Here is a 12538-nt window from a genome sequence, read left to right as displayed (position 1 = left end):
AGTGAAGTTACGTGTTGTAAACCTGTAGCAAATAGCTTCAGTGCTGCCACACAAAGTTTTTAGAAGTGTCATTCTCAAGGGTGATTTGAGACCTTTGGCTCCACTCTTCACATGTCTTATTGTAGGTTCCTGTGCCACTTCACAGGTACAAGTTTTCTATGTCATCCTTATTAATAGCCAACAGCTCCATGATATGTTTTTTTTCTCTCTCTTTCTCTTCCTCAGCTCCCCTTTTTAGACACAGGATACTACTTTTATCACAATGGCATTGCCAAGGCCAGGAGAAGACGCAGTCTTCAACACAAGCGTCACCTGGAAAAAGATTCCAGGGTAAGTGTTTCATCATATGCACCTATTGTGTTTTCTTTGTCACACAGACTATTTTTTATGAGAGGTTGATGATTAACTCTGTGATTATGGCTTTGTTCCAACACCTTATGCCTTGTTTGTTTCATGCTTGGTGATTGCCATGTGGACACACCTCCCAAAGAGCTACTACAAATACTCGTAGCATTCTCTGAGTTGTGTCCTCACTCCAATGAGACTCAGTGATGCCATAGACTCCTGGGCACGTAAGTGCATTCTGTCTCTGTACTGAGTGCAGCAGCCATTCACAGTCAAACACCTTCCCATCCCCCATAGAATCATGGAATAGTTTGGGTTGGAAGGGACCTCTAAAGGTCTTCTAGTCCAATCCCCCTGCAGTAAGCAGGGACATCCTCAACTAGATCAGGTTGCTCAGAGCCTCGTCAAACCTCACCCTGAATATCTCCAGGGCTGAGGCCTTAATTACCTCCCTGGGCAACCTGTTCCATTTTTCCACTAACCACATGGTAGAGAATTTTTTCCAAACATCTGGTCTAAATCTACTCTAATTGAAAACCATCGCCCCTTGTCCTGTCACTACAGGACCCCTCCAGTCTTCCTGTAGGTCCCCTTTAGATACTGGAAGATCACTATTAAGTCTCCCTGGAGCCTTCTTTTCTCCAGGCTGAACAACCTCATCTCCCTCAACCTGTCTTTGTAGGAGAGGTGTTCCAGCCCCCCAATCATTTTTGTGGCCCTCCTTTGGACCCTCTCCATCAAGTCCATGTCCTTCCTGTATTGAGGGCTCCACAGCTGGATGCAATATTCCAGGTGATATCTTACCAGAGCAGAATGAAGTGGCAGAATCACCTCTCTCCACACTTCATTTGATGCAGCCCAGGATGCAATTGGCCTTCTGGGCTGCAAGTAAACACTGGATCATGTCCAGCTTTTCACCCACCAGCACCCCCAAGTCCTTTTCTGCAGGGCTGCTTTCTAAAACCTCACCCCCAAACCTGTACTGATAGGGCAGATTGTTCTGACACAGGTGTAGGACCCAGCACTTGGTCTTGTTGAACCTCTTCAGTTTGTCCAGGTCCTTGTGGATGACATCCCATCCCTCTGGCTTATTGACAGCACTACTCAGCCTAGTGTCATCTGAAAACTTGCTGATGGTACACTCAGTCCCACTCTCTATATTGTTGATAAAAATACTGAACAGTACAGGTCTCAGTACAGAACCCTGAGGGACACCACTTGTCGCTGGTATCCATCTGGACTTTGAGTCCTGGACCACTGCCCTCTGGATGTGACCATCCAGCCAATTCCTTATCCACTCAACAGTCCACCCATCCAAATCAGTTTCTCTCCAACTTGATGAGCAGGATATTGTGGAGGACCATGCATCCTGCTACTCTGTGGGTCATCCATACCATAACACCTTGTGGTGTGAGTGGTAGCATTTTGTCCGCAGTCACACTGGAACTTTTTCCCAGGGGATGATGTACACCCCAGGTGCTAAGAGAGTGCATGCTGTCAAAGTTCCATATTTCTTTTAGATGCTCTTACTCGCAGTCTGCAAGTGGTGCACTCACTTTTCAAAAGTATAAACCCCTCAAGAGGAAAAGATGCATTTTACAGAAGGCTATGACCTAACACTAGCAAATTCTTTTTTCTTTTCTTCAGAGTTTTACGCCAGTGTAATATTGGGCTGGAGTGGGGCCAGGTAGCACAAAAAATGTATTTACTCTCTGAAGAAAGTAGATAAACCTGAGGAATGATATAATGATAGCAAATAGATGTTTTTAAAAATCCTTTGGTAGGCTTCAAGCTCTCAACACTGTAAGCAAAATAGAAGGGAGAACAGTTTTCTTCCAGATGGAATCTTATTGGCAGATTTTACATAGTATTGGAATGCCTACGAAAATGAAAAACTGAGCAGAAAGAAAAGAAAAATAGGTTACTAATACCCTGGTTGCTGCTGTGACACCAGGGCAAGCAAGATCTGAATTCCCAGCTTAATTTTCCTATTTCTGCAAAAAATTCAAGTGTTTCTGAGCTGAGGTCCAGCTGGGATGCACACAACTTGTGGCTTCTGCAGCTGAGAGTGATGTGAGTGAACCACACAGGTTCCAGGTGCTCCCTGCCTATGCCACTTCATCCTGAGATGCTGAGAGCTGGATGCTGGCAGGCTCCCTATGGCTACTGCTGTGCTTTCAGTGCTCTGAGGTATTTCTTACTGGTCTTCTTCTCTCAAACTGGTACCAGGTACTGGTGAGGGGCTATAAGGAAGGGAACCATTCAACCTTCCTTGAATAGGAACCCTCAGGCTTCCTTCATTTTGTTTACCCAAGCAATGATCAGAAAGCAAATGGTTCAGAAACTATCTACAACTTGGGGATGCTGTTTTTATGAGTCCACCAGTATCACATGGCAGCCTCAGTATCACATGGCTGCGCACTCCCATACTAATTCCAGACTGGCTTTTGCCCTGCCTACCTCTAGAGTAAGTGTCTGCAGTGCTATTAAGAACAGCTTAAGGGAATCTACCTTTTTCATTCAGAGATGTACTCTTTTGCAGTTATCTGATATTTTCAGTCTCTAGCTCTTATTTGGCCTCTGTCATGTGCAGTGAAGTCTCATTTTTGCTGCTAATCTCCCACTTCTTCCTGGTGCTGCATACCAATGGCTTGTCTCTCCTTGGCTCCTTCCTTAGATCTCAGGGGGTGAAGTCCTGTGTTTAAATAATTAAGAGTATCTTGAATGTGAGGAGAAGGATGGCCATGGGTGTATCCTGACCTCATGGGTTATCCTGAGGGATAGAAGGAGGATGAAAACATTTCAATTTCACATGTAATATGACATTTTCTCATCTAGCCCTCCTACTTACTCTGTCCTGTTGGTTAGTCCTTGAGCTCTTATAGCCATATAGGTTGGTTGCTTTCTTGTAATATAGTTTGAGAGCAATTAAAATAATTACTCTTATTGTCTTTATTTTATTTGTGGAGTTTGGGAAGTCATTAAAATTCCTGTCATACTTGCTTATAAGTGAAAACATGAGTTGTGTTGACAGTACTTAATTTCAAGCTCCAAAAATAATTTCTAAATTTAATGTCAGCTTTCTAGACCATTTACCTTCAATTTTACTTAGCAACAAATGTCAGCACTGTCATGGTTAATACGTTAATGCATGAAGCCAAGAATAAAATGTTCCTGCTGTCAGGCTAGCCAGGAAGCAAACTTCTACCACATGGCCTTACAAATCTCTGAGGAACCATTATGGTAAATGTTGTAGTTGCTTAGCCCTTCCCAAATGTTGTCAGAAGGTGAGCTGCAGTTATTCTGTATGCTTTTCACTTTTAAAGAGATTACAATTCCTAGCTAATTTTAATTATTAGTTGAAAAACAGCACAGATGTTCAGTCAATTAATTAATGTTCTTTAATCAAGTAGGTCCCTTGAGGAACTGTGTCAGTGTTTCAAGAGTTGGGGGGGAAAGATGTCAGAACACTAGCCAACAGGTTACTGCATCATTTTCATGCTCTGCATGCCTTTAAAAATGCTTGAAAAAGCTCTTTTTGGGTGTAAGATTCATGCAATGTTTTTTACAAAAATAATTTGGAGATAATGCTGAATGTATGCAATGATGGTGTGATAAACAGCATCTCTATCAAGGGAATGGAAATGGAGCATCATTAAGATGCCTTCCCAAAGATCAGGCAAGAATTGAATCTTTGCTCTGAGGAAGCCTCAAGTGTGATTGTTTTGGCATTATTTAATACATGAGTATTGCTGAAGCCTGAAGCAGTACTGGTAGCAGCTGAAGGCATCTGTAGTCTTGTCATACCATGTGTTGTGCTCTTCAGCTGTTCAAGAAAAAGTGCAGGCCTATGAAGTACTGTGGCTTTTGCTGTCAGTCCAGCCCTCCCAGGGATCCTCACTGTCTGCATGGCAACCACCACAGTGAATTGAACTGCTCCAAATGAGGACTGTTCAGTTATTTAATGTAGTGAAATGAGGCAACCAGGTGCCACTAATTGCCAGGGAGTGAGCATGAGCTTGTGTCAAGCCCACCTGTGCCTAATTAGGGTGGGCCCCCACTGCACATGAGCAGGACCAGGGGGCCAATAAAAGGTGAGCACGTAACGACACAACCCGAGCAATTCTCTGGGGCCTCGGGTTTGAGACTCCTCAGAGCCTCACTCTGATGGCGAAGGTGAGGCTTGAGTGGCGCAGCCAGCTAAGCAGGTATCGACACACCCCGAGAAATGCTGAAGGTTGTGGGTTCGAGACTCCTCAAAGCCTCACCCTGACGCCGATGAGCTCTAGTGGAGCAATAAAGGTAGTGCAGTGCTGAAAGCAGCACTTAAAGCCAAACATACTGAGATTGTGAGTTCCAGTGTGAGCTGAGTTTGTGTCTTAGGCCTTACCTTTTATTGGCCCCCTGGTCCTGCTTATGCGCAGTGGAGGCCTGCCCTAATTAAGCACAGGTGGGCTTGACACAAGCTCATGCTCACTCCCTGGCAATTAGTGGCACCTGGTTGCCTCATTTCACTACAATTTAAAATATGTTCTCTGAGGTACAGAGAAACTTCAAGGAGAGATTTCCTCAGAAGCAACGTGGTGTCAGCTGCAAATTCCCACGATTTCCAGGTGTGCTTCTGTTTTGTTAACTCTGTTTTTGTTAACCCGTGGGAACAAAGAGATTTTGGGTGGGGAAAAAACAAGCGCCCCTTTACCATTTTTACATTTTTCATGAGAATTTTTAATGAGATCAAACACAGCAGCAAGATATCCAGCCTGCTTCATGTGAAACTGTATTTTCATCTGCTTCTTAATCTGTTCATTGTTTCAGCTGAAATTTCTCAAACCAAAAGGTCAGTCACTAAGCTTGGATTTTCTCGGGAAATTTCACTTAAGTAGCTGCTGTCCTATGCTTTGGAGCTGCAGGCAGGGACGTAGCCCATGCTGTGACCCATGGGTGCAGGAAACATCAGGACGGCAGCAGGGAGCAAGGACCCTGAGCTGACATGAGGCCAGCAGGGAGCCTGAGTTAGGGTGGGACTGAACTAAGTCTGAAGGTGAGGAGAGAGTAAGTGGAACAGGGCAGAACAAGAGCCCTGAGTGATGGATAAAGGCTGTGATTTGTGCATGGAGCCACCCTGTGAGCTGAGGAGTACATGATGAAGCATAGAGATAGCCTGGAAAGACTGGAAACAGGGTGTCCACAAACATGCTGCCTCCTGAGTGCAGATGACAACACAACCTTAGAGCCAGGTGGCATTTTGCAAGGTAGACTTCCCTGCAAGCAGGAGGCAATACATCTTCTGTAAGAGCAAACCTTGGTTTTAATTATGAGGAATAGCGGTACGTCTTGTGCTCTGGAAAAGTAACTCAGAAATACACAGATGCCTCATACTGTCATGTTTGTTAGGTTTCTTGCCTCTGAAAGCATAGTAGAGACAGAATGGGAAGCAGAGACCTTTCCTGCTCCACCATGGGATTTGCTGCATTTTGATTTTCAAAACTGACTTCAGATTCTGGCTTCCTATGGAGAGACTCAACTGTATTATTAATAAATGCTTTGGAAAGTGGCCACAAAAGTAAAAGGAAAGAAAAAATGCAAGGACATTATCTTACCTTTAAGAGCAATACTATTGTATTTTTGGGTTTGTTGGGTATTTTCTGTTAGTAAATAATTTTCCACTGAAGACTCAAGCGTTGAAACACAGTTTGTTCTCTCAAAGATTATTTTGCTTTCTTTCAAGTTCTCGATAAAACCATTTTCCTCCCACACAGTCTCTCCTGTCAGACAGCTGCCAAGATTAATCCCCCTCAAGAAAGAGTCTTTAATATACAGAGAAGGACTGAGTCCCAATACGGTATCTATATGGGAATACATCTGTGTTGGTGTTGGGGTATTAAATATACATATACATATATATGTATATATAATTCAATATATATACTCAGTCTTCCAGTGAGAGTGAGTTTGGCACTTAGATGATAACTTCTTTAGAAAAATATCTCTGTGATGGCAATTGTGTTGCAGAAAGGGATTAGAAAAGGAAACTTGGCTGATGCCTGTGCTGGTACAAGAGTTGGGGGGTATGTAGTTTCTTCAAGTTCAACAGCTTGTGTCATGGTGCAAGGAAAGAAAAACGAGTTGCAAATGTAGAGAATCTAAGCATTTAATTAACAGATCAGAATCTTTCATATCCTTCCTCACCTCAGGCCCCTCCCATGCCCCCCTAATGCGACTGGCTTGTGGCCAGATCATTGCAACCTGTGTGTGCAGATGTGCCCTGTGATGCCTGGCAGGGGGATACAGAGTGCTGCCAGAGTTGGATATTTCATCCATGGTCATCTTCAACAGGGGTGAAACTGGCAGCTTGGGAAGAGCACAGCAGCCTATAGCAGAGGCAGTGTAATGCAAGTCAACTTTTAGTGCACTTTTTGGCAGCTTTCATGATAGGCTTGAGAGGGATTGAAGGTGGAGCCTTTTGCCTCGATTCTCTTAGATGCCAACACAGATTTTCCCCTTTGGAAAACGAAAAACTTCCTGATAAGATCAGCAGAACTGAGTTTATTTTATTCAAATGGCTGTATTTGGCATCTTTATTCCTGCTCCATGCCCTATGTGTCGTTTTTTGGGGGTTTTTTGTGGTTTTGTTTGTTTGTTGTGTTTTTTGTTTGTTTTTAGCTTCCTGATCAGCACTAGTGTTTTTCATTCCCTGATAAGTTTCTGATCAAAACTTGGAAGATATCCCAAGATGCTTTGTCCCTCTGAGAAAAAAATCTGCCTTAATCCCAAAAACCAGAAGGGCAGCAATAACAAAATCCCATAGAAAAGGACCAACACTTGACCTGTGCAGGGTTGTAATTCTGCTGTCAACTTTGTTTGTGGGTAGAGGGATTAATTTGCATGCAGTTTACCCCAGCAGTGACCCTACACAAACCTTTCAGCTTCTATGGGGGTAAGTGTTATATAAAGTGATTGTAGTGCCCAAGACTTGCTACCCAGTCTCAATTTTCTGGGGAGGGAGGAGGCTTCAGGTCCCCCAGCCAGCTTTCTGTCATGCAGGGTGGTATGAATGTATGTGTTAAGATAGACAGAAAAGAGAAAATGGCAGGATAAAAAGCCCTTCATGTTTTCAGCTCTTTTATGTAAATTGATACTGCAGATGGTAGTGATGACAGACTTCTCAGTGAAGCCTATTTAGAGTTTTGCCCTAATATATTCTGTCCTGGGGCTAGCACGCTGGTAGGATTATGCCTAGGAAAAGTTTGGAGTTGTCACCAATTTTATGACACTATAGGGCAATATTACATGAGTACTGGTATTATCCTTTTAGGAGGAAATGGAACATTAAGTAATAAAAGGTCTGCTTAAGTACCTGCAATAAATATTGAACAGCCAAGGAGAACTCATTAGAAGAAATTTCTTCTTCCAATGCTGAAAAAAACCAGCCACCCTCAAACCTACACACCATTGGTTGAAGCATCATTGCCAGCTTGTTCACCAAACAAGAACTGAAGATGTTTTTGTCATCAGTCATCCTGACAAAATGAAACGTACTGTGCAGATAGCCAGAAGTGTCTTCCATGGATGCATCCCTAGTTTATCTGTTTCTGACATAAGTTGTCTAATGCTTTATCTAGTGTATTTGAGGAAATGGTTCCAAGAGCCTGTTTCAATTTCACAGAGGCCTGTACTTGTATTAATACAACTGTTTGGTTGGTTGGTTGGTTTTTGGTTTTGATTTCCCATAAGCTTTGGGGCCTTTTTGAAGATTTTGTATTTCTGATTCATAATGAAACCAGTTGGCAAGGATCATAAGGAAAAATGATATTTTCTTGAGGAAGCTCTAGTGAGGTATATATATTGGATCATCCATGCCCCTGGAGTGTAGGGGATAAACTGGTCCTTAAGGCATGAAATTGTGTCTGTGATAATGTGATAAGAAAAATGCTGGAAATTCAGTGAAGTAGCAAGCTTGGTTCATGACTCTACATAGTATAGTAGCCTGGCTGTTGTCACTGCAGATGATGATTGCTAAATTTTCTGTGACTTTTTTTTGAGAACTCAATCTGAGGAATTCTTGTTTAAGACCTTTGCAGACTCTATACATGCTCAACAAGGATTGAGGGAGATAAAATGCTCACAGAAAGCCCTTTTCAACTAGGTTTTGCATAGTTGACCAGCAGTGGCTCCAACTGGAAAGCACTTAGCTGCTCTTTAATTGAGATAGCACAATTATTGCATAAGAGTCAGTTTCTATAATAAGAGCAAAAAAGATTCTCTAATATAAGAAAAAATAATGAGGCCTGGAGTTACTCAGATACTTCAGCTGTCACTTGGGTTGACACCCAAGTCCCCTTTACTGCAGACTATATTAAGCATACACACTGAAGTATTTCCCTGTTTCCAAGTTTCATTTCCTGACAAGTGCTGCATTGGCGGCTTGCATTTAGGCTGTGTAGGTATATTGTATTTGTGATGTGCAATACACTTCTGACGTGAACATTATCAAGAAATATCACTACATTGAGTATGGAAAATTAAATATTTCAAACAATTTGCTAGTGGAGCAAATGCAGCTATATCAAGCACGATGTAAAAGCTAAGCTAAATCAATCTATTATTTCTATTTGTAAGTAGAAAGACAGCCAAATGGAGGAGGAAAACCAATCTATCATCAACATTACAGAACGTTGGAGATCCCATATAGCTATATTATATGAAAAGGCACTGTTAGCTGCACATAATAAAATAAGACTATCAAAATGAGATCAAACAAACATACATGTCTTTTATACATCTAGAGTGTAGCTAAAATTACAGGGTAAGCTAGAACTATTTCTATTAGAAAAAACTGTAAATGAATGTACTGCAAGTAATAGACTGATCAGTGATGATGATGCTGTGCAGATTCACAATAAAAATTATTGACTCATTATAGTCCTGGTGCCATCAGGGGCTGTGGAGTCTGCATGGTTGATGGGTTTAAGATGAGGATAGAGACAGTGATCATAACTGATGTAAGAGGAGCTGATTTCTCCTCACAGCCCTAGGATGGTTCAGATGAACTCTTGAAGTTGCTTCAAGTCACATGCTATATCAGATATATATTGCTGAACATGATACTTGGGTTAATGTAGGGTAAGGCAGTAGAATTAACTTTATCCCTCAAAAATACTTGTAACCAGGTGGAAACTCAGTATTTTTACAGAAACCTGGTGAGACAGTTGACCACATTCAGCCTCCACTCTGCTGACTGTAAATAGCTGAACTGCCATTAGTTTTCTGCATCATTGTTCATGACTCTTCTCTTGAATGCAGCATAGCTTCCTAGTCTCACTTTGCTTTTTTCTGCTTCCTTCTTGTTTTCTGCCTGATGAATAGTCTCTGTTCTATGGGGCAGGCCTTGTCTCTGTTATTTGTCTGTGCAGTTTTCAGCCTTGACTCTCCAATGGAATCTGGTGTTACAAGAGGAAAAGTGGTAGTGGTGAGAATATGTGGTTTAGGGATTTTGTGGTTTAGGGTGTTGAGAAGAATGGAGACTGTGAGCCAGTGACTTTGATTTCAAGTTTGCTTTGACTTGGGGGAGGTTTAGTTTGGTTTCGTTTCAAATGAGAACAGCAGTGCTCTGATATACTGAGCTAACAATTGCTAAGGTTATGAACATCTCAGCATTCACTAGGTCCAGGAATCCATGGGTGTAGTGTTGGTGATCAGACTTTTCTTCCTCAGGAAGCTCAAGGCAGCTGCAGCCTGTGTTGGTGAGGGAAAGGGAAGCAGCCACTGATTGTTGGCTTTGCCTTCTCTTGGCTGTCTGTCATATCAGCATCTCCTGGCTCTGTGTGGTGACCCTTTCCTTTCCTCTTGTCAGGGCTCAGTTTGGGATGGCTGGGGTAGACTTGGAAGAGTCAGGCATGGTCTGGGAGCGTTTGTGCTTGATGATGGCACAAAATGTGGACTGCCAAGTCACTAACATCAGAACTACAACAGAATCCAGACTGCCATGTGTAGGACTCTAAAGATGAGTTAGCTTCACTTTCAGTTTAGAAAACACGTATACTCAGCTATACTTTCTTGTTTTAAATAAGAGTATAAACTTTCTCAGGAACATCTTGGAGTCCCTTTTTGACAAAAATCTGAGCCTAACAGAAAATTTGGGAAGTGGGAGACTGGAAAACTGCCTTTGAGTTAAACCCTTTTGAACTATTGGAAGTATAACGGTTGACATGTACTTTGGAAAGGATACAGAATTAGGATTAGTTAAAATACTGTACCTGGTAAGTATATGGTACTTATGTAGTTTAGCCTGTAACATGGTAGGTTTAGAACGAAACATTTATAAACATAGATTTATAACAGGTTTTTTTGTTTGTTTTATTTGTTTGTTTTATTTTTTAACTTCAAACTGGTAGTTACTAACCTTCAAAGGTTTCAAACTGGAAGAGGATAGATTTAGATTACGTATCCAGAAGAAATTATTTCCTATGAGGGTGGCAAGATGCTGGCACAGGTTGCCCAGAAGCCAACAAGGAGTTATAAATACATCTGTGAAATCATTGCTTGTGTGCACTCCATGAATATAAAAAGGGGTTTACAAAGGTCAAAGAAAGTTGATTGCAGTATTTGGAGATACAATGGAAATGAACTAAGGGTTTAGATTTAAATTGTTTCTCAGTAGTTTTCTTCACTGGTTATTTGATGCTGCGTTGAAACATGGCTTTTCAGCAAAATGGGTGCCCCTAACATCTGAGAATAGCCCATAGTAATTAAAATGCTAATATGTATGTCATGGGTTGGTGAAATTGAACAGTGTTTCTTCGCCTTGTAAACTTGCATGCTGAGGCAGAGAACAGGCTGGGTGGAATAAAACATTATGGAAAAACTAAGAAATACCATAACATCTCCCTCTTACATTTTTTTCCTAATTCCTTGTATTATATCAGCTCTGTACTATCATTAATAGTCTCTGGACAACATTACAACCATTTTTGTATGAAGTGATAGTTGAATGACCACATTTATGTGAAGATGCTGCTTTATTTTTTATATTGATACCCATTTACTGTCTGAGTGCTGAAATGAAATACGCTGTTATTATGTGTACAGACATAATATTTCATAAATGTGAGCAGTCTGTTGTTCTTTTCACCTTTGTTGAGTCCAAGCATTATTCTTTCATACAGAGGAATATGCAGTAAGGGGTCCATAAGCCTTGCAAATATGAAGTCTCCACAGAAGAGCCAGAGCTGCCAGATGTAATTATTATATTTTTATACTTCTGGTCTTGCAGCACTGTCACTGAGCTGATTACTGCTGGGCTCTAGTTTATATAACACTGCAGTGAGATGCTCAACATTAGTAGCTGGTTCTCTTCCTCCTCACTGTGTCTCTCCTATTTGTTTTCTTTGGAGGAAGTCCAGATGTATTTGTTGAATCCCTGTCAAGGACCTGAAAAATAAAATAAGCCACTGGGACAAGGAAATGCCCTGGATTTTGTCTTGGAGTCTGAGGCTCAGTGATTTGATTACATTTTTTTCCCATCTAACTTGGCTTTCTTATCTGGTAAATATGATAAACCCAGTCCTGAGCCCATCTTCTCTGCTAGGCCACTGTTTTCCCTTATTCTTATCCAACCTTCCCCTGCAGAGCTTCTGGCTCACTGAATCACTTTTCATAGAGTCATAGAAGGTTCAGGTTGGAAGGGACCTTACAGATAATTTAGGGGGCCCATCCCCCTGCATGGGCCAGGGACACCTCCCAATAGACCACGCTGCTCTTAGCCCCATCCAGCCTGGCCTTGAACACTTCCAGGGATGGGGCATCCACAGCTTTCCTGGGCAACCTGTGCCAGCGTCTTACCACCCTCACAGGAAATAATTTCTTCCTGATATATAATTGAAATCTACCCTCTTCCAGGTTAAAACCATTCCCTCACTTCATGCCCTTGTAAAAAGTCTCTCCCCAGCTTCCTTGTAGGTCCCTTCAAGTACTGGAACCTTCATTTTGTCCTACCTGTAGTTCCACCCAAGTCACCACTGTTGTGGCTGGAGGCATTTTCTCCCAGGGAAACAAGGAGCTGAGGGCTGCTAGCCCAGCCCCTCCACTCTTTGGAGAAGCCACGTTCTAGTCAGTGTCCACAATGTCTCTTAAAAACATGCAATACCTTTTATAAATCTTATAGGTGCCATTATAATTGCTGCTTTTTCCAGCT

At 42.0% G+C, this 12538-nt stretch overlaps 1 protein-coding gene across 1 annotated transcript in view; it reads left to right on the top strand.

Annotated features, from left to right (window-relative positions):
• The window catches only part of PCSK2 (proprotein convertase subtilisin/kexin type 2), a 101783-nt gene that overhangs the window by 20022 nt on the left and 69223 nt on the right, over positions 1 to 12538 (top strand). The window contains exon 2 of the mRNA XM_030448334.1: positions 226 to 330. Coding sequence (XP_030304194.1) covers positions 226 to 330 — 105 coding nt within the window. The remainder of the gene's footprint in view (positions 1 to 225; positions 331 to 12538) is intronic.

Source organism: Calypte anna, chromosome 3 (genome assembly GCF_003957555.1).
Source record: "Calypte anna isolate BGI_N300 chromosome 3, bCalAnn1_v1.p, whole genome shotgun sequence".
In the NCBI taxonomy this organism is placed as follows: domain Eukaryota; kingdom Metazoa; phylum Chordata; class Aves; order Apodiformes; family Trochilidae; genus Calypte; species Calypte anna.
Note: the sequence above shows the minus strand (reverse complement) of the source record. Positions and strands in the feature narration are given on the sequence as shown.